Genomic DNA, 23588 nt, shown 5'->3' with positions numbered 1-23588 from the left:
TTTAAAAGAGAAGATGTGTTTGCGAACGTCGATCGGCGGAAAGGTTCCAGCGTCGGCGGTCGCGGGCCGGCGCGGTCGAACGCTCGGGTCGGCGATCGGCGCGCGTGTGCGTGTGCGTGCGCGCGCGTTCGCGTGTGTGCAGTCGGGCGCGCGCGTCGGGGACGGCGGCCATGTCGGGAGAAGGCGTCGGAGGCGCGAAGGCTCGCCTCTGAGGCCTGAAAGGGCCTCGGGCCGCGGCGACGGCGACGGTGGCGGCGAGCGGCGCAGAGGGGCGGGCGGAGGCGCAGGGCCGCGCCCCGCTCGCCCGCCGCGCGCTGCGCCCCATCGCCATCGCCGGCCCGACCGAGAGCGCCGGCATGGAGCTGCAGCTGCACTCTCCCGCGGGCGCCGAGGCGCAGACCTATCGCTGGCCACTCACCGAGGGACGCGGATCGGTTAGCGCCCGTCTTTACGTAACGCCCCTATTTTTAGGCCTCCGCGGGGGCCCGACCGTGACCTTTTCGGATCGGACGCGGCAACGTCGCGCACGCGAGAAAGCGGCCGCGCCTTTCTTTGTTCCCTTCCTCGCTCCTATCTTCGCTCGTCGCTTGTCGTTTGTCGCTCCTCGCTCCTCGTCCCGGGACGCCTGCTTATCGTCCCGCGGCGAAACGCGGTCATCGACACGATCCCCGCCTTCCCTCGCCCCTCTCACCCACACCCTCCTCTCCCGCCTCTCGATCTCTGCGACCGCGTTTCCGCCGAAGCTCTTCACCGATCGAAGCAGGTGCGTCTGCTTCGACCGGACCGACTTCCGAATTAAAAACAAACACATTCATTTGTCTCGCGCGACGACGCCATTTTGTTCATTACGCACGTGCCGAGACCGAATCCGAATCCGACGACGCTTCTCAACCTTTCGCTTATGCAATCGGAATAGTGAAATTAGAAATTTCAAACTTGTTTGTTTATACGCTTCTCGTGCGAGCTCCATGCGTGTGTGTTTATATTGTGATAATAGTACATTTTAACTTAACGTGTGTCAACTTGTGATGAGTGTACTTCGACTTACTTTTCGATAAGAACGTAACGCGACCGCTCGATCGAAGTCGAACGGGTCAAATAATAAGTGTAGTGTTTAATGTGCTGTCTGACTTGTGTGAAAATACTACGAAAAGAGACATTCCATTGATACAGACAATTTTCTAAAATTGCATATTATTTGCATCTGAAAGGAGCTCATCGATCTTTGACTTAAAATGAGTCAGTGTCGATTGTATGTTGATCAAATAATTAGTGCAAAAATGATATATGTATAATATACTTGACTTCATTAAAATATTCCTGGGAAAAAAGAGCTCACTCTTACTATTTCTTTTAAAATCGCAACAAATTAAATCTCGGTCAGAATTTTATTAACAGATTGGTCATAGTCATATTATTCGTAAATATCAAATAGTTAGAATAAAAATATAGGACGATCATGTGAATTAAAAAATAAAATAAACTGGTAATAAATTATTTATTTAAAAATATCTTATAAAATATCAAAACAGTGAACACCCAATGAATAAATCAAGGAATCTATTTAATTGTATGTAGGGCAGAGTGGCGGTTGAGACCACGCTTGGCTTGCTGTGTTGACATTTGACAATGTTGCGAACCCAACCAAATAAGTTGGTCCTAAAACACATTGCTAATGATAATGAACTGCCGATATGCGAATGACAGATTGACCAATTGAACCGATCTTCACACTAGACGAAAACACTAATGCCAACTGAAAAAATAGATTCTGACCATTTGTCAAATTATTCCTTTACATAAATTCTAACCATTTAATATAATTTCCGCTTATATTCTGACTCAAAAATACCAGCCTTTAAAAATTTATTTGGTCAATTTTTTTTATTGTTGCTCGTGCGTAATATTCTAAAAAATTAAGATTTTTGAGAGCAATTAACACATTGCGAATAAACTGTCCTGAATTTTTATAATTTATAACAAAAATGTTTAAAAACATATATGACAGATTTTATTCTGCAGTTGTAAGATTGTAAGAGATTGTATTCATACATTTTTTCTTATACATCATTCGATGTTCCCTAACGCGTGAGTGGCAACGGAAATCTAATATTTTTTTGCCGTTATCAGTTAACGCGACCTCGACCCAAAATACTGTATAAAGACAAATTTACGCGTTTAACTGGTGAATATGCAAAATATACTTTATTTAAATCAAATGTCTTATTCGATCTTGGTAAAAGCTTTTGAACATTTTTTAAAATTAAAAATACCATATTTCATGTATGTTTATACTGTACATGACATATTCAATATTGCAGGTGGTAATGTTCTTATCGATAAATTCATGTCCCACCTGATTCTTTTTTCTTTTAAACATTTTTTCTCGTCCTGATTTGTGCGTATGTAATACCATATAGTGTTAAATTCAAGTTGATCATGTGAACCGAATTGATTTGTGTAGATTTATATAATGTAAAAAATATAACAAGAATGCACTCCATTACAATTTAATAATATATATTTTTGTTCGTCCACAATATTTAAATAATATTCACTGGATGGAAAATGTTTGTAAATTACGACAAATAAACATATCTTATTGCAGGAGAGCAGGCCTGTCGAACTTAAATCGCTCGAAATGGAGTTTTTATTGGGTTTGGGTACCGATATGTTGAGCAATTTAAAAGTGAAAGTGCTGTTTTTTCTCATTTTTTTTTATTTCTTTCGTTCTCCGTGCGGATTGCTTCATTTGATTTAATTTGCCAGACAAACTACGCGGATATTTAATTATTCGTTTTATTTGATTGCTTGCAAATTATGGATCTGAGAGTGGAGTGAGGTTGAGTGAATATCTGAGTTAGATCTGTAGATAGCAAAGTCCAAATTAACGTATTGAGGCTACGTGTAAAAATTCGCAGGAAGGGGGTGCTTCTGCCGATCGCGTTTAGCTCGTTTTCCCCAGAAAAATTTAAATGAGCTATATATAAAACGGATTGTTTGTGCATTAACTGTTGGACAGATTAGCATTGGTCAGAACAAATAACACCTTATAAATAACTCTGCAACGAATCCTTTTCCGAAGAAAAAATTGAAAATTTACCTTACATAAATGCACAAACAATTCGTTTTATATAACAAAGTATTGATTGAAATGCACATATCTCATAATTTCCTGTTAAATCGCACCCTTTTCGTCACCTTAAGCGCCTGAATAGTAGAGCGGTATTGTCGATACGCAGCTTATGTAGCTTTTAAATAACCCCTAGACATCGGGTAAAGTGACCATTTCGGTATTTTCCTGTTATCCGGAGTCATTGTGTCCACTGTTCTGACCAACGCGCTCACTCCCTACCTGTTAAAACGTACTAATGCGGCCGCGAGTGAGCGTTGGTCAAATCGTAAATGTTTCTGTATAACAGGAAAGTACCACTGATTCTTTTGTAACTCAATTATTGTTTTACTTCGTTATCTCGAGCGGTAGCCATTCCAATTAAAACACCAGTGTTTTTCGTATATCTGTTCCACGATTGCAGTTTTGAATGAATCTGCTATTGTATGTTTCGCGCCATTTAGCTTTTTATTTTCGATATTCTCTGATCTTCTCGATATACTTATAAGATATAATAGATTTTCTGTATAAATAGACGTAGCTTTGCTCAAATGTATATATGTTGGTATAGCTGGTTTTGAAACTCGACGACTCGATGTAGGAAAAGACGCCACGTGGGCGATTCGAACCGTCCAATCGGACGGAGATAATCTCGACCGCTCGGACGCGGTATTATATAGCTTAAAAAACGACAGATTCACGCCGCGGTCGCGGCTCGGCGTCCGTCGGGTCCAGGTTCAAGATCCGACCTTGATTTTTTCTCGGCGATATCGATTAAACGGTCGTTCATCTTTGCGCGTTCGTCGAAGACCGCGCTACGTCGAGACTGTCGAATCGATCGCGAACGATCAAAGTTTAGCGACTCTGCGCGGGTCGCGTGCGTGCGGAGGGAAAGTGTAGGTAGGCGTTGTCTCCGTCCGTTTTGACCCATAGAGAAAAGGGCTCGCGGATCGATACCGGCGCGGCGTCGGGCGCTGCATCGCGGGGGAGGCGACGCGCGTAGTACGCGGCGGCGAATGCGCAAAGGGCGTTGCGTGTCGCCGGTCACGCGCCTGACGGCCCTCTTTCGTCCGTCGCCGTTTGTTTGTGTGCGCTACATCGCGACCTACTCCAACAGCAAAGCGGCCCTTCTCTTCGATCGCAGTCGATCCTATTGCGGCGAAGTCACCGCGATAGCAAAACGACTCGATGGTGGTCGTGGACTTTAGTCCGTGTTTTGTCAAAATATAATTTTTCAAACGATGCTCGTTAACCCTTTGCACTCGTAATCGTTTTTGTGCTAGATATGTAGCCAACCCGGGAAAAATTCAAAATGTTAAATTCTTATTAAAAAAATAATTATATTTTTATTAATTTAATTATAAAATTTAAATTAAAGTTAGGTATATTTTTAAAATACATTATCTGAGGGTTGTTGGGAATCAGCCGTACCACATATGGCACAGTAGGCTCATGCACAATCAAAAGGCAAAGTAACATTTACTTTTTATTTTAAATATTACAATACAATAACATCCTACACTTATAATTTTGCACTGTCATATCAATGCAGTGTAAAATGAGAGGCGTGCACCACTTATATACGAAAATATATTCTGTTCTGATTGATCTACTCCCGATATATTTTGATTATATTGATAAATCAGTTGAGGTTGTGAAACAGTGATTTTTATTCAGTTGTTGCGAGTACCGTTGAGTTTTATGGACCGAGCTTTTACTCCAATGGCATTCGAGCAAACTGATACATTACTGTTATCATGCCACTTACATTTTATTATGTTATCACTGACACGGTAGTCGATAAAACCCTCTCTCTTTCTTTTTGTCATTTTATTGTCAATACATTTCCCAGATTTATTTTCTCTAATAGTTCCAGTGACTCGTATACTTATGTTACTTAGTTCATTTACCATGAAAAAAATAGTCTATGGAAAAGTGGTAATTTTCTCCCATTCCAAGTTCAAAAAGTTTGTCAGTATATGTTGGAACAGCATTGGCATCAATACATAATTCTGAGTATCTTACATTCATGCTTGTACTTATACCCTGGTATGGTTCAAGCCAAATATATCCACCTGAAGTTATTTCGGCTTATAGTTTGTATCCATAACGAATTAGTTTGCCACGAATAAATTGTTTTCAACCATGTCTTCCATAATAAGGCACCATGGCTACATCGAAACTGTTTTTTTCTATGCGGACTATACTTAAAAACTTTGGTCGATATAATGTTTGTAAGTTGGCGAACTATGAAAGTTGAAAATTTGTCGGTTTTATCTAAATGTAAATTATCAGCTAAATGCAGACTTGAAAATATCGTTAATAATCTAGCGATCAAATTATTTCTAGAATCCAGTGAGTTCCATGAATTTTGTATTGTATATATACACAAATATTTAAAAATACATTGTAATATTGAATTAGCATCATGACCAGAAGTATTATTTATAAGTTAATTCCAAAATATAATAGATAATTACGAAACAAATATTTTTATACCTTTCTGATGACATCATTGAAAAAGAGCAATGAACCACTGTTTTGGTTGTGTTTGTTTGTATTCACTCACCGACAAATTTCAGAGCACAACTTTTTATTATAGTTTTGTTTATGCATTACACTTGACGCGAGGCTTTAAACTATTGCCATAAAACTTTAGTAGATACATCAGAAGGAATGGGTTAAAGTAAACTCGCGGTTGCGTTAGTAGAAGAGTCGATAGTAACTGTCGTGACTTTGGCATGAAATGCAAGATTGACATTGACAATGGCAGTGACTACAAAATACCAACTCGACTATTCGATTCGGATTAACATGTTTGCTTTTCAAACAGCAAAACCTATCCATCAACGCTCCCGACAAATAATTGTTAACAATATGTTTATATAGTTAAATCTTTTATGCGAGTTTGTAGTCTTTTAATCTTAATAATTCTGGTTTCGAAAATTAGCATGCAAGAGATACGTTTTATAAAGCTAACCGCTTTATCTCGCGGATGAATACTCAACGATAGTGTTGTTTGCGAAGGTAGATTAGCAATTCGACGATCGAGACTGTTATCGATTTTTATCGAAGGACTTTTGAATTCTTTTCAACTTGTTTGATAGAAAAGCGATATTGCGATTTTTAATTCCTACCGCTTCGACTTTGTGTTGACGTCGACCTCTGACACTAGTTTTTACATCATATGTGATCATTTTTGACCCTTCATAACACGATATTTATATTAATTTTCAACCACGTAAATGTCGCAGTAAATATGTGCTGGTGGGCCATGCGAGTGTTCGACTTGAAAACGGAGGGATCGATATTGTGTCGAGGGACTTGTCTACCGAAGGGGCGCACACATGCATGCGTATACATTTAAAAAATATATAATGCAATTTATCGTATTAAACTTTTAATGTTTTTTTTTATTCAATGACAAGTTTTTCGGGAATCTAAATGAAATAGAAATCTAATAGTGTCAATATTTTTACGATTCTAACGCGCATCATATATGTATATGGGAGAGTAAAAACAAATAAAAACCAATTGATATTGTAAAAAAATCACTTTCCAATGTCGCGCAGCGTGCAAATATTTAACTTTTTCAGTTGTATTATCAGTACTGAATGGTATATAACTGGGATCTGACTTAATTATCAAAACGCTTTTTCGTGATTTTTGGATTCTTTCGAGTTAAAAGTTACGTATACTTTTATGTTTAGGTGTGCCGTTTTTAACCCTTTTGGTGCCAAGCGAAATTAGGCGGTGTATGCTAAAAATGCCAGGCATTTTTTTTTGCATATCTATATGGTTTTATAATTATGTTTTAAAAAAAATATTTGAAGATTTTCCAATTTTTATGTGAACTACTATGCATTATAGGAACAAAGTAAAATTCAGTTTATACAAATGAGTACACAAAAAGTCTAAAATAAACACAAAAATTATATTCTAGGTAATACGTTTTAGTTGGTATACAATATACATACTTAATCATTTTTCTAACGCCGCACTAACGTATATTATAACTTATATGTGTTTTAAATGACAATGTATTGCATTTTGCACAAATTGTTCGTGATCACCTTTACTTATTTTTCTGTACATACTAGTAATTTTCTTCTTCTACGGGCAAAGTTTTTAAGAAAGGTAGGACCATTAAATTCGCCCGTGGCATTTTTTTGCAAGCCCATGGAGAGTCTATCAATAGACCCCATGTCACTAAGAGGGTTAATATGTAACTATATACTATGCGCAAAAAAATAGCAAGTTTCTGTGTAAGCTCGATTAAATTGTTTATATTATATTCAGCACTTATCTCATACGCTATTTTCACATTATATGTCTTACCATATGTAATTTAGAAGTCTACCTGTAGTACTTCATAGAAATTGAATAATATTTTACTTATTTTTTTTGCACTGAAATTATCGCTGCGCGATAATTTCAGTGCAAATAAACGCACATGGTCGAGAGTGAAATACATTCGGTTCTTTTTTTATGCGGTAGATACGTTCCACAGGAAAACGCATAAAAAATCGCACAAAAAGACGACACACGTATAAAAATAAAGGATACGTTCCATAGGTTTTAAAACCACATAACTAAATCAATGAGTTACAATATACCGAAAATCGCATAAAAAAGTTCATTAAATTTCAGAAAAATAATTAGTCTTACCATATTCCTTCTAAAATATTTATTTATATTTTTATAAAGATGCTAACAATAATTTTTTCACATTTTTTTTTCTTAGAATTAGCATCGTTATACAACAGTAATTTTCTAAAATCGCATAAAACTAAACCAACGAGTTAAAATTACCCTTTATTAAATTTCAGAAAAATATAATCTTAACATATTTCTTCTAAATTTATATATAAAAATTTTACCAAAAAGTTAATATTTTTTCACATTTTTTTCTTTAGAACTATCATCGCTATATGAGTGTTCGGCGTAATTTGCGAACTGGTTCGAAATCACTTTCATCAGTAGAAGAGATAGTCAGCGTATCAGTTCTATGTCCTGAAGATAATGATTCTTCACAAGTAAAATTAGCCTCAACTACGCATGTTGATTTTTCCATTTGACAATATAATCAGTGATTAAACTTTGCGATGGCTTTGCTAATTTTTTGTACAATTCTTTTGTCAAACTTGAATGCTCGTTCAGAATTATCATCTTTCTCAATGAAATTGTTTGCCAATTTACTCGAAAGTTGAAGACCTTCTCGAATTACACTTGCAGTGAGTGTTTCATTTTCTTCCGATTCATTTTCGTTTTCTTGTTCTTCAACGGTATCAAGAGTGATACCAATGATATCATTGTCATTCATGACATTACCCTCAAGTACTAATTCGTCTATATCGTTTTCGGTATATGTTTCAAGACCTTCCGCACCAATATCATGTGCTAAAGAAATTATTTCAGCTAAAACTGTAGACGTTTGGTTGGTTTCATTTCTTACCCTTTTAACATGTCAAAATGGTCTAAAATAGTTATTTAAAAAAATGCTTCTTGAGATATAAACCGCATAAAAAGAGAACCGAGTGTGTTCATTTTTTTCGCAATGCACCGCTAGATACACTTATTGATTTTTAAATAAAAAATCAATTTTAAATGAATTGTTTTTGTTAACCCTCACCTCCGAGCTACAAGATTAATATTTATATTGAAATTATGGTAATCCCTTATTTTATTTATAATGCACGATTTATATTATATTCTCTATTAGTGTCATTCTGAAGGCTAAACAACATCAACATACTGCATAAACATCACGCTTCTTCTGTATTATGTCTATGCGAGCATCGATTTGTGTGCCATTTCCATGGCCATTAATACGATGCAAATTGAGTTTTCTGAATGAGATGTTCAAAAGTCGATAGTGTCAACGTTCGATGTATAATATATGTCAAATAAATAATAGCAAATGTTTGATACGGTTGTTATCTATGAGCTTGATATTTATGACGTGAAATTCGCTCCGGCTTCGATCGCGGTCTGGCCTTTCGCTGCGTTGTTTTTGTTTTTGTTTTCGATAATTTTTCTCTCTTTTCCTCGCTAGTCGTTCTCTAGGTAGAATAGCGGTTCGTACGGTGTGCGCGCCGTCCGAGCGAAAGCCGCCTCGTTGCGCAACGCGCACAGATCGATCCGCGCTCGCTCCGCTATTTATAACGTGACCTCGGAAGCGACGCGCGTTTGTTTTGATTTTTAATCTTATGCACCGCGCGCCGTTCTGTCGCAACGGCCATAAATTTTCACTCGCCCGCTCCGTTTCGAAACGTGTTTTCTTTTGTTTTGATCTACAAAATAAAATTATTATCGTACAACGTTGACTAATGAATGAAGAGAACCGAGATATTTATAAAGCGATTCTCGTGCGCCGTTCATGTGTCATACGAACACGGCTGCATACGCAGCTCTACTTTCGTACACATTTCGTTTCGTTCCATTCTCAGCGTTTGTCGAGTGAGCGTGCAGTTTTCTGTGCGATACGTTCAATCAGAACTTAGCTCAAATCCACGAAATTTCTTATTAAAATATCACTATTAACCATACCGTGCCGGTGGGGGTCATTTAGATACCCCAGTATTTTATTATATCAATCAAAGTCTCATGTTTATTAATTATATCAATCACATTACAATGTTTTTTCATAATTATCGTAATTCATTCAAAATAAATTGGTTTTAATGGTATATGTTGTCTGAGACATCACTGATTGAACCAGATGTATAAAATTTATAATAATATAAAAAAAATATCATATATCCATACTTGATTTAGTCTGAGTCAACACATATCAATAATAAATTCATTGTAATACATCAATCAACAATTTATACATACAGTGGCGGCCACCTAGCATAAGACACTTTACAAAATCATTTTCTGGCTCGTTAATGTTTAATTACTGCGTAACAAAATATGGGATTGGAAAAAATGTTTGAAGCTTAAAGCGACACTATCAATGAATAGTTTGACGCGCTATACTGATGCACCCCTTAAACCCGAGATTTAGTACCCTTGACTTTATGAGAAGTCCAAAACGGCGTATTGTTCACATGGTCACTATTTAAAGGGAATCATTGTGTAATGGATAATTTTTGCTTTTATTTTCATTTCGAACTCCGTGATATCGATTTCTTTCATTATAAGGATTAATTTAAATTAATTATAAATAGTGTATTTACCTAGAATATTATTTTAATTAAATAACAAATTTATTATGGGGACATTGTAATCCTAAAAAACGAGAACTAATTGTGGATTTAAAAAAACATTATGATGCACACCTAAAATGCATGAGCACCATCCCACATACATATTTTTTCCAATTTCTCATAATTATTGCGATTATGAAACCATATCTTCCTAACGCAGTCTTGATGTTCTAATGTTGCAAACACCTTATGTTTTCCCCGTAAAAATTAAATGAGTAAATTGTTATACATAACGCCACAATATATTATCATACACATATATGACCAAGCGTTAATCAATGGTCGCGTATACGTGCACTTCGCTCAAACTATATAATTACATTCATTCTGTACGTGACGAAAGTTTTATATATTTTCATTCATTGTCGAGGCCATTACTATGAGTTTTCTATTTTTGTTCTTTTTGAAATACGTCGAAAAGGTATTCAATGAAAATATTGTTGTTTCGATTTGCAGCGAGCCAATTCAAATTCAGTCGAAATGTAAATAGTATATATAGGTCCCAAATATTAGTAGTCGCATGTTTATTTATTTAACTTTCTAAATTTGGTACGCGCTCTTCGACTCTTTTTTCCGTTGTCTTTTTTCTTTGCAATCGGATATTTATGTAAAGTTGTTTTTGTAGTGGTACATTCAAGGGAAGACAAAGAAAGAGAAACTCAGAAACGCCAAAATATGGCGAAACGTACAGTGAAAATGTAAGAATAATGACTAGCGATATGTTTCTCAGTAAAACGATTGAATGAAAATTATATTTTTAATCGATACTCGTATTTAGTTACGATAAGATATTGTTATATACAACAATTCATAGATTTGATTGTTTGTTTTTAAAAAGAACACTACCGATAACCACGAAAATACGGTTGCGATGAGTCACATAAATGTTGACGTTGATTCTACTTAACGAAATAACAGTAGACAAAAGATTCAGAACATATATATTACATATATAATATTACATTCGCAGCGTCGCTGACGATGTCTGACGAAAACGTGCCGATGAACGCTTTAAATACCGTTACTTTTATGGCAGAAACAGGCACGTAACTCGCAGGTACAATGCTATTGATGCAATTCTCGGAGAAGCGCTGCGTGTCCTTGTGAGCTTCGATTCATGTTTACGTTGCGATTGACTCGTTAGCAAGATATATTTTATGCTAGGAAAATTACGTTTATAAGATATATGCATATAAATAAGAATATACCGCAGCCACTGTTTCAAAAACGGTATAAACGATAAGTTGAGTATTGCATACACGTATTATTGCATCTCATCTAAGGTCGAGTTAGTAATTTTAGACAAGGCTACGTTATATAAGTACGTACACTGTTGTGACATTCACTGTTAGTAATTTAACTAAAATCAATTAAAATACGATAAATGTTGAGTATTGCGATATAATAGACAAGGTAGAAGCATGTTCTCGCAATAATAAGTTGTCGGCGTTTATCATTAGATCGATTTCACATGTCTTATCTATTGTACGTTATAATGTTTGGACGATTCTTTCTTACTTCGATAACGAACTATCTTCATGCATAGATACGTGTTTAGTTAACATATTTCATCAATAAATAAATAATATATTTAATCTTATTGACTCACGCTTATTCATTTATTTTATCGTCAAGATTATTGATAAAACTCAAAATTTTTCCTAATTAAAAAAAATGTAAATAAATAGTAATGCTTCGAGATATACATATTTCCACATGCATAATTTTCAATGCTTATTTCATTGATGTGATCAGTGGAACGAATTTACTTTACTTTTATTTTTTTTAGAGTAAATTATGGATCACTGGTCTCATTAGAAAATATGTGTACACTATGATAATAATAGTTTCGTACCCGTTAAAATATCGAGTTTACATAAAACTAATCCTAAATATAAATGGACTGTTGTTATTTCATTGTTGTGTTATATAAAACAAAGTATAAATCAATTTAATCGATTATTTCGTTGCTTATTAAAAATAAATAAATTATTATGTATTTTTTTTACAAAATTTGTAAACCCCTAATAAATGTCTCAATAATTTGTACGCAATGAACGTGTATTGAATTTAAATAACTTTCCTTAGACCGTGTGAGTGATGTTTCGTGTGAACGATCGTTTTGTGACCAATTTTCGTGTGAGCAAGTTGCTTTGTGACCAATGCTCTAATCCAGGAATGGTCAACAATTTAAATTCCCATGTGCCTTTTTTGTGCGCACTACACAAAACGATCATTTATAGTTTGCTCTAGTCGATAATATTTTCAGCAATAGCTGTTACAGCGTGCAATTATGCACCATTCTTTGAGGTATGCGCCGCTATATTTTTGAAATTATATTTTAAATAACATTTGAATTTGTATTGATAAGTGGTGTATTAATGGGTAAATATTACGTAGTTTTATATTACGTTGTTTTTGGTACATAATTACGGTTTAAAAATCAAATAGGTTAGGTGCAAACGAACGGCAGCAAGTAAGCTTCATAAGATTCCCATGTCGTCTGGATGAAGTACCGTTACACGAACTAGCATGCTTTATCTCTTTCTTCGTTGCATGCGGACACCCCTCCACTTTTATTTATAGAGGATCGGCGTCAGTCCTGGATTGATTAATGAATAAATTTGATTAACCTACAATAGCACTAACTTCATTCTATAATTTTGCTACTTACGTATCTGATTTTTTTTAATTTTGCGCAGAATTTCAAAGATCTTTTAAATAAATATAATTATTAGTCATTATTAACTGTGTTTCTACTATTGTTGTTTACAAAAGAAATAAAATATTTGTATTTATTATAAGAAAAGAGCATTATTATATAATACAAATAAAATGGTAAATATATCTTTAGAAGCGCAGGGTAACACCCCCACGGTGTATGGCTGAGAGGCAAATAGTAGCGGATTCTAATAAGAATGTAACAGTAAACTTATGATGCATCCGGATCGGCGTCACTCCTGAATGAATAAATTGTATTAACCTACAATACCGTTACTTCATTCCATAATTTTGCTATCTATGTATCTGATTTTTTGTATTTTGCGTAGATTTTCAACGATCTTTTAAATAAATATAATTATTATAGTCATTATTTAATGTGCTCATACTAATTGTTATTTAAAAAAGCAATAACATATTTGTATTTATTATAAGAAAAGAGAATTATTATATAATAAAAATGAAATGGTAAATATTTCTTAAGCGCTGGGTAAACACCCCCCACGGTGTATGGCAAATAGTAGTGGATTCTAGTTAGAATGTAACGGTATGTCGTCGAGCTTAATTGGGGAATCTTCTGACGCCGCAACGAATTTGCTTATAAATTGTATATTAATAAATAATTAATAATTAAATATAAATAAATATTTTTTTAAATAAATTTGACCTCCGATAACAGGAAAGTATGTACCCATTTATTTGTGAAACCTGTCATGATTAGGTTTCTTATTATATAAGCTAGTCGTTTATTTAGAACTTTTCAATGTGTACGGTGCTAGTGTGCGTTTCCAACGTTTATTTTTAATAGCGTATTTTACGAATTCTTTCAGCGAACGTACAAATCAGCTGTTCCGTGCTCCACTTTTCCGTTTATTGCGTTTGTTGATACAGTACGCGCACATTTGTATGTGTGTGCATGTGTGTACGTGCGGTTGCGTCATCTCGTAACTACGTTTTGTTTATTTTACTACATACTTTTTCGATGCACTGTAAATATTTGAACCTACCGAATCGAAGGTTGTTTACGCTTCGCGTCCTCGTTTTACATACGCGGGATTATTTCGCTCGCTGCGTGTGCGCTTTTTATCTGTCGACGCGGCAATAATTTTCCTCGGTCGCAAGTTCCGCTATCGATAATTAGCGCTTGTTTAGCGCATAGACTAAGCGATCTCGTACATATATTTCTCGCGTGATTTTAATCTTATTTTTTTTCGTTCGCAGGATAAGCACGACGGAGCGTTGGAAATCGTCGAAACGATAAGGTGAGTGAAAAATAATTTTTACCGCGTCTCTTCTTCGACGCCTTCGCCTCGGCGTCGTTTCGGGACGCTTTGTCGCCGAGGTCAGCGGTTCGTTAGCCTCGACTGAGTCATCGCGCGTCGGAGGGTCGCGGCGCCGAAAACCGGTTCGGACCGCGTTCTCCTCTCGGGCGCAACAGCTGGCCGTAAAAATAGCTCACTGTGTCGCCGACCGATATGCTAAACGCGACCTTTTCCGTTTGTTCGCAGATGGGTGTGCGAGGACTTGCCCGAGATGAAGGCCGCCATGGAACACAACATACTGAGCGACTACGACACGCGCTCCTACGAGAGCATGAAGGCGCTGTGCGATCGCTTCAACAGAGCCATCGACAGCGTGGTGGCGCTGGTGAGTCGCGATTGTTTGTTGTGAACGCGAAACTGTGTCACGGCTGCGCCAACTCCCGCTAAAAATAAACGGCGCCGATTTTTCTCCTCCTCCGACTTCGAACGGGGAAAGCGCCGTCGCTATTGATTTTGCGCTCGCCCTCGTGCTAACCCACATTCGCCCTCCCCTTCTCCCGCTCCCTCCCCCTGAAGATGCGCGTTCACTTTCCCCGTTAGCTCGCGTTATATAACGCGGACGTCGGTCCGTCGTCAGGTGTCTTCGCCGGAGGAAGGTCACTCCTCTCGCGGAGGTCGTCGCCCTCGAGAGGCCGCGATGGCCGCGCGTATCGATCGCCGCACGCGCCGAGCGCCGTCGGGAGAGGGGAGCGGCCGCCGACGCGATCGATTCCCCTTCCCGTTCCCCGATGTTTACCGACTTTTACGATTTTACAGGAAAAGGGAACCTCCTTGCCCGTTCAGCGGCAAAACAAATATCCATCCAGGGGTCTGCTGAGGCACGTTCTGCAGCAGACCTACAATCAAGCCGTATCGGACCCGGAGAAGTTGAACCAGTACGAACCGTTTTCGCCAGAGGTTCGTCTATCGTCGCTTTCGTCGTCAAACGAAACGATATCATCTCCTTCGCTCTCTATTCCAGGTCTACGGCGAAACCTCGTACGAGTTGATATGTCAGATGATAGATCAGATAGAAATAACAGCCGACGATATTTTCGTCGATCTCGGTTCCGGCGTCGGGCAAGTGGTGCTGCAAATGGCTGCGGCCACTCCTTGCAGGATATGCTTCGGAGTGGAGAGGGCAGAAGTCCCCAGTAAATACGCAGAGGTGAAAATCGCAACCTTACCTTTCTTTTCTCGCCGAATCTGGAACCAAAACTCATTTTATTCATTTCATTAACAGAGCATGGACATGCAGTTCAGGACTTGGATGAAGTGGTATGGAAAAAAATGCGGCGAATACAAATTGATAAAGGGAGATTTTTTGACGGATGAACATAGGGAAAAGATCACCAACGCGACTATCGTATTTGTGAACAACTTTGCCTTCGGTCCCAACGTCGATCATCAGCTCAAAGACAGATTCGCCGATTTGAAAGACGGAGCCAAAATCGTGTCTTCGAAGAGCTTTTGCCCCTTAAATTTTAGGATCACCGATAGAAATCTCAGCGACATCGGGACCATCATGCACGTCAGCGAGATGTCTCCGTTGAGAGGATCCGTGTCGTGGACGGGAAAACCCGTGTCGTATTATCTTCACATAATAGATCGTACAAAGTTAGAGAGATATTTCCAAAGACTGAAAAATCCTAAAGTTAAAGAGAGCAAAAAGGTAAATCCAGTGCGCCGAATCGTATGTTTATTCTATGATGTTTATTTAATTTTATTGTTTTACAGGCGGTGGTCAATGGTAATTCTGGTGCAAGCGAAGATGCCGAAAATACACCCCCCGTGAGAAAGAAAGCACGGAGGCTCGCCTTAAACGGAAAGATCAAAGCGGGCGCGAAAGCCAACTCGAGGGTCGCCAGGGAGAGGCGAAAGAGGGTGGTGAAACGGCCCGTGGAATCTAACGAGAACAGTTCGGACGGGGAGAGAACGGTGATCACTCCTAACTCCGACGAGCAACCCAAAGTTCATATTCCGAGACAGAGTTTGAAGGAGAGCAGCACGGACGATAGCGAGACGGACGAACCGTTGATCACGTCTGCTCAAAGCTGGGGCGCCCCATGGAATTCTTCGAATGGCGAGAACGGTAAGAGATCTCTTCCTCCTTTTCGAAAAATATATTTGTATATTTTATGTTTAATTCTTGTTTTTGCAGTTATCGGACGCAGTAACAAGAGAGCAGCAGCTAATAAACTGAGGCAGTCCACAAAGAACGGTGCCTTAGATATCGCATCGCACTCTTTGCCCGCGAACGAAAATAATCGCAGGCAAAGAGGACGAATGCGTAAACCTCGTAGACCTCTTAAGATATCGGGATTGGAACTGTTGCACAGTCATACGTTAGAGAGCACTCGCAAAATCGAAAGAGAACGTTCGCCTCCTCCGCCCGGATGCGTCGATCAGCAGCTTTCCGATTTATCTTTGACGCTGGAAGAACCGTCATCCGCTCATCACGAATTGAATATACCTAAAGCACCTCAAGATACCCCGTATGCCTTACAGATACTTTTAGATAAGTATAAAGATCAATTTTTGCAATTCATCGAGATTATGAAACGGTCCGATTATAAAGAAAAAATTCAAGAACAAATATTAAAAGAAAAGGTTGGTTGGATAATTAAAATTGCTATTTCAAAAATACGCTAAAGATGAGCAGAAATTCAATATATTTTTTATTGTAGGAACATAAAAAGCGACTCATATCTCGTGCTGCTCAACTCGAAAAGCAAGTCAAAGTGTTAATCGACGACAGTGTCGTTTTATTGAAGGCCAGAATGAGCGAACTAGACATCAATGCGACTAACACTGTGGACTTGCTCGCCAAGGCGAAGGAGATCGTCGGTAGACACAAAGAACTTCAAGCACAAGTTAGCAGATTGCAGGCGCAGGTTATAACTGATTCATTTATCCGTTTTTCCTTATTTTTTTTTGAGATTTAAGTTTCGTTAATTTTATTTATTTTACAAACAGGTCATCAATTTGGATAGTGAAAAGAACGTATTAGTAAAGCAGAGAACTAAGGAGATTGCCGACAAATATATAGAGATAGGTCAAGTTCCCCTCAATTCCGAGGTTACTGCGGCGCTAGCGCACGAATACGTACTGAAAGAGGTCTCTGCTACTTTGACGTATCAGAAGCGACTTCATTCTCATGTCAACAAGCTCGAGACTGAAAACGTTCAATTGGAAAAAACCATCGAAGAAAGAAAAACGGTTCCACCCGTTCCGATCGCGACTGTTAAACCTCAAGCTGTCGCTAAAATATCACGGAAGGTACGAGAACACCGTTCTCGATCTCAAGAATGGCCGGATGTTCCGGATGTTGGCAAAATCGAAGAACAAAATCCTGAAATATTGGCTCAAAAGATTTTAGAAACTGGAAGGCAAATCGAAGCCGGTAAGCTCAATAACATCAAGAGTCATTCGCATTTGAACGGATATAATAAAGATCCTAATAAATCGAACGACTATAAAATGACGAAACAGAGCGGCGCGATACCGGCAGTTAGAACTCAAATACGTCACTCTTCGAACGTTAACAAGCAATCTGCGATTCGTACGCAAAAACCGTTAAACGTAATAGAAAAAGTTCAAGAGTCTCCCAAAGTTATCAACTTTGAAGATCGACTGAAGAGTATTATAACGTCCGTATTGAACGAAGATCAGGAGCAAAGAAAAGCTGCTCAAGCGAGCACCCACAGTTTTGCATTAAATCCTCACGCTCAGCAACAGTCTCTGAAGATTTCCAATTCGACAGCTTATGGACAACAATCCAATTATGCTTCGATCCATCATCATAGTTCTCAGCATTCGCCTACGGATGTCAAACCTGTCATTCAAGAATTGAAACATTCCATGTCTGATAGATATACGGAAAGCATCAGAAATTCCGATACATTCAATAGACTCATGGAAAACAGATCGACGGATCACCGGGGAGAAGTCATAAGACATGGAGACAGATTGGTCGACCTTTATAGAGTCCACGGAGAAAGTTTGAATCAGAGAGAACTGTCACCGAACGGTCGCACTGTGATACAGCCTGACTATACCCAAGTTTCGCCTGCCAAATTAGCGTTACGTCGTCATTTATCTCAAGAAAAACTTTCCCAACATCATCCTAGCACGATCGTCGCGACCCGTACTATCGGAGATTTAGTGAACGGCGAAATAGAAAGAACTCTAGAAATATCCAATCAAAGCATTATAAACGCTGCCGTTAATATGAGCTCCAAGTTTACTACGCCTAGCAATATGATGAATTCTAATATTCCGCCCAGACCGGAACGGGTCAACGTCAGAGTTGATACGAATCATGAATCTTTGAGGCAAGTTTATAGTCCGATTTCCCGGCCGAACAGTACGGACGGTGGAGATTCGTTATCATCTAATACGCATTCGTCGAAATCTCCCCAAACTGTTATTTCGAGCAACGTTTCTTCCAAGGATTCGTACTCCGCTGCGTCTCCTCACAGTCGACCGACGTCGTCGTCCGAACATTACGTTGCACCCTGTACGGTAGTTTTATACCAATCGAAAGGAAATTATTCTTCACATCAGAATAATCCGCAATACGTTCCGTTACCTCGCGCCGAAATTAAACCCTTTCACGGATCGTACTTTAACGAAACTAAACCTACGATTACTGAAACAGCGGCAGCGCCTCTGGAAGGATTAGCTGCAAGCTTGCAAGCTCGCATATTAGCATCAGATTATTGGAAAGTTAAGGAAGAAGATCATTCTCAATATCCAAACTCCGAAGAGTCGGTACAATCGCAACCTACGTCCGTCATTAAAACTGAGATTTGTGAGAAATCACCTAGTTTGTGTCAGTTCAGTGAAAATTCTGGGCAAAAGAGAATGTCACCCGTGATTCAAAAATCACACCAATCTTCAAAGAAACCTCATTTGGAGTTGCCATTATCGGAGACTTTTCCATTATCGATGCCTAGTCCGGAGCCGCATTCGAATACGTCGACGCCGCTCGTAGACGAGATACCTGAGAGAGAACGATCGTTGCGACCTGATGAAGGTACATCTTAAATAATAATCTAAATATATGTCTTAGGTCTTTGGTTCTTTTTATTTAAACAAACGAGTTGAATAATTTTTATTTCAAATGACATGTGAGAGATGTTAGAATTGTTCAATTTTGCTTGTAGAACATTTTTTTTCTAGTTTTGCATGGTATTGAAATTAAATACTAGATTTTTATTTTATTTTTTTTTAAGTCTTATTTAATGGTGGTAGATTTTCTGATTTAATTGCACTTAAATGTTTGTTATGGTTGTATTAATTTTATGATTTTTAATAACGAGCTAAAAGATATGCACATTGTGGAACAGTTTTTTCTTTTTTTTTCAGTGCAGAAAAATAGTACCCATTTTAATATTACTTATTATTTTTTTCACATATTTTATATTGCTTAAAAACTCGATTGAAAGTAATATTTATTTGCATTCCATAATTATTATGTGTAATTGATTTCTTGTATCATATTAGTCGGAGAGATTTGTTGGAATTTGCACAAGTTTATTATAAGAATTTTGTTAATCTTTGTTTATGATTATAAATTTTAATATGTATCGAAAGCATGAGAGGCTGATTTGGCATGGAGAGTTATTTTATTTTTGTTGCATAGATTAGAAAATATTGTTAATCATGTAGATGTGATACTTTATTTAGTTCAAGATTATTTATATTTTTTTATTTGTTAGTTTAAAAATATGTTAATTGTCTTAATTACTCAACAAACATATCTGTATTGCAACACTTGCAAATACTCCGTTATACTTTATAAGTAATTTTTGTTCCATTACATAATTTTATGTGTTATATATAACAAAGTAATTCTATAAATAAAATAGCTATATTTTTTTCAGCAACGATTAGTAGAGTGCAATTTATGTATTAAAGTTATCGTACACAGATGTGTAAAAGTACTATGTATATACATATAACATTTATAGATGTATAAAATTAAATAGTGTAATAATTGTAATGATAATTAAAGTGGCATAATAAAACATATCATATGATGTATCCAATATTCAATTTATTGCATACATAAATGTATTTATTAAAAATACATAGATTTTTAAGGTGCTATCTCATTTTTGCTGTGTTCATTTTCAAATATATTTTTATATAATATAAATTTATTTTATATAATAGTGTTCATTAAATCTATAATTTAAATTTTTGAAATTATAGCAATATGTTGTCATTAAAACGTTATATATTATATATGTTGAGATAAGTATTTGATGAATTTTACTTACAACTTGTATCAATGTAAAAATGCAAAACTTTATGTTATATTTTGTGGCAAAGATTTAATTAAAACTATGTTAAAAGTAGAAAATACCCATGTATGTATACATACATATGTATGTTTTGACATTTTGCATAACAAAGTTTTTTATTTGTTTATTGTTGATTTACTTCCGATTCGAAGTTGAAACTTAAAATATTAAACTGCATATTGTTTTGTGGAATCTAGTCATGTATAAAAACAATCTGTATTACTTATACACGTTTAAAAATTAAAATTTGCACTAGATATGTTCATAAATTCTAGTCAATTTATAATGTAAGAAAAAAAGAGACAATTCGTTGTTAAATTGTTTTGTATTTATTTTATAAATATTGTTTGTTTTTCTTTTTGTATTTGTACAATTTATATTGCATTTGGAGTTTGATTGTGTTGCACAGTTGTAAAAACAACCACTTTAATATACAGATGTGTTTATATATTTAATAATAATAATCTTCTTTTCTTTTCTTTTTATTTTATTTTGCCTGTTGCATTCGATTAATCGCTGTGTTTTGACACTATACTGTGCAACATTGTTGTCTTTTTTACATTAGCAGCACATGTTTATTTCTATTGTAGAAAAAGCCATATTAATCGCTTTATATTTGACAAATTTTTACTTTTATATTTTAAAAAAGTCATTGCAATGCGCAAATGTATTTATTATATTGCATAAGTGCTCAGTGGTTGGGGACAATAATGTAAGTCAGTTTGTCGAGACATCAGCACAGGTGTGATTTAATAGGTTGAATTATTTTGATTTTATCTGACACTCGGTGTCTCTAGGGACCTGTCGACTCTTGCCTGTCTGAAAGTTCCACAGATATAGTCTTTTCTCAAGTATAATTGGCTTACACATACATCTTACAATCACTTTGAGATGGTAAGTTTAAAGGATCAAAGTAAATTATTAAAAAAAGATGACCAATATATTTTAAATGATGTTTACCATCATAAGTGTATTTATTGAATATAAAAGTAAATATTTGTGAAAATGCACGCATTTTTAATTTGCTTCTTAAATCACTTTAGTTAGTTTTTTTTTATTGGTGGTGGTAATTTTGATTAGTCTTTTTTTAAACAAAATAATTTATTATTTTTATCGTGTTTATATAAATATATTTATTTCTATTAATTGTTCGGACAGATTTGGAAGTCGGCGAAGAAGTAGAAGAAAGTAAGTGGCAAGATAGAATTGCATATCGTTTTGATCAAATAGTGTCATTCGCTTCGACGGCTATGGAAGACAAACGTAGAAGATCGACCGAGGAGGGCGCAAGTTGTAACACTTCTCCCGATTCGGGAATCGGACACGGGGACCCGCCTCCGCCTAACATCAACATGATTAACCAAAAGCATCACGGTGAGACAATTACGAGTCTGAGTCCGTCTAAAAGTACTAGGATTCTGAAAACTCCGACTATCAAGACGTCGCCGACTCTGGAAAGTCCGCCGATCGAGCTCCCCTCGGAGCCTCCGCTCGAACCGCCCCTCGAACTGGCTGCAGCTGAGCGCACGCCCAGCCCTTGTAGCCTACCCGCTCTCAGTCCGCCGATGAGCGCCGCTTCTACGACGGCGACTTCCCCTTCAGCTAACCAACCGCCTATGAAGTATCAACGATTAGAAAAACCGCCACAGACGCATCATTTTAAAAAAAAGTTTTTTCGCGAACAGTGGAGCGGGTGGCAAATCGACAGTTCACACAGGCATCAAAAAAAATTTCGGCCAAAGGGAAAAGAGTGGGACTGGAGCATAAATGGCAATAATCAGGTGCCCCCTGCGTGGGTGGGTCCTGCGGATTGGGATCACCGTCCTCCCATATGACGTCGTCCTCATTGCGCTCGTCGTTCGTCATAGAGTTAGAAAATTGTAATAATATGCTCATACGTGTGTGATATAAACTGAGCTGGCTGATTATACAATGTAAATCACACAATGATATAAGTATTTATTAGATGAAAAAAAAACGTTAAAGATTTAAGCTTTTGACTGAATTACATGACTGAACTTTGTCATGAAGACTTATAGCTTGAAAATTTCTCTTTCAAAAAATTAAAATATTTCAACACCAATGAAACATGATGTTTTTTACATTCATGCCAAAATATGGGAATGACATTGAAAGCTAAAATGAAGGCGTTATTGTACATTTATTGTTTTTCTCTTTTATAAATGTATACTACGTACATTGATTTTTATTTTTAATTTTGAATTCACACGGGCATCAAATTGAATAATTATTTGTTTGGTAATAGTACACGCTGAAACGCTGTATTTCTTATAAAATTTTAAATTCTGTTGATATCGTTTTTCTTATGAATTTAATTTATATAATTTGTTTATTTTATAAACTGTAAACATATGTATATTTGTGAACATCTCTTTTAGATATTATAATTATTATATAATGTTTCTTTCTTTTTGTTATTGTTCCTTTGTGGATAGAGAACACATTAGTAATTGTAAGTTTGCATCGAATAGGATTTATTAACGATAATGATTATCGAGGTAATGTACACAGGTGTAAGTTATGTAGAATTTTGTGGTCGTCTAGATAAGGAAATGGACTTGAAATTAAATACTACTGCCATCTTGAAATATTGCATTTGTAAATATTTTGCATAAATTATGAATCATCCATACATGACAACTGTGATTATTTTATAAACATTAAATAGCAAAATTAAGTTTGTTATTTTTTGGATTGTTATGTAAATTTTTACTAGTTTGGTGAATAAAGAAGAATGATATCTATAATAGTACAAATGAGAAGACTTAATGACAGATAGGAATCACTAACATTTGTTTAAATAACTTTCAGGTATGCTTAGTTCGACTGTAATTTTGTGTATTAGTTTTATTTTATACAAAAAATTATAATAAACAGGTATTAATATTTGAACTTTTTTTATTTGTCG

At 36.6% G+C, this 23588-nt stretch overlaps 1 protein-coding gene across 2 annotated transcripts; it reads left to right on the top strand.

Moving 5' to 3' along the window:
- The first annotated feature begins 100 nt into the window (after nt 1-100).
- On the top strand, nt 101-23569 carry gpp (DOT1 like histone lysine methyltransferase grappa). Of its 2 annotated transcripts, XR_015812218.1 has the most exons (12): nt 101-434; nt 14269-14309; nt 14556-14694; nt 15126-15266; nt 15331-15516; nt 15592-16020; nt 16086-16440; nt 16510-16958; nt 17036-17242; nt 17325-19386; nt 21457-21553; nt 21818-23569. XR_015812218.1 is itself a non-coding variant. In XM_088203599.1 (11 exons), the coding sequence occupies exons 1-11, from the start codon at nt 357-359 to the stop codon at nt 22492-22494; spliced, it is 4764 nt and encodes a 1587-aa protein (XP_088059725.1). In that variant the 5' UTR covers nt 101-356; the 3' UTR covers nt 22495-23569. The 2 variants fall into 2 exon arrangements, 1 of the variants encoding a protein (XP_088059725.1); XM_088203599.1 differs by lacking the exon at nt 21457-21553.
- Nucleotides 23570-23588: the final 19 nt, after the last annotated feature.

This window comes from Plectrocnemia conspersa, unplaced genomic scaffold, assembly GCF_051122295.1.
Source record: "Plectrocnemia conspersa isolate PC_06_02 unplaced genomic scaffold, ASM5112229v1 ptg000014l, whole genome shotgun sequence".
Lineage (NCBI taxonomy): Eukaryota > Metazoa > Arthropoda > Insecta > Trichoptera > Polycentropodidae > Plectrocnemia > Plectrocnemia conspersa.
Note: the sequence above shows the minus strand (reverse complement) of the source record. Positions and strands in the feature narration are given on the sequence as shown.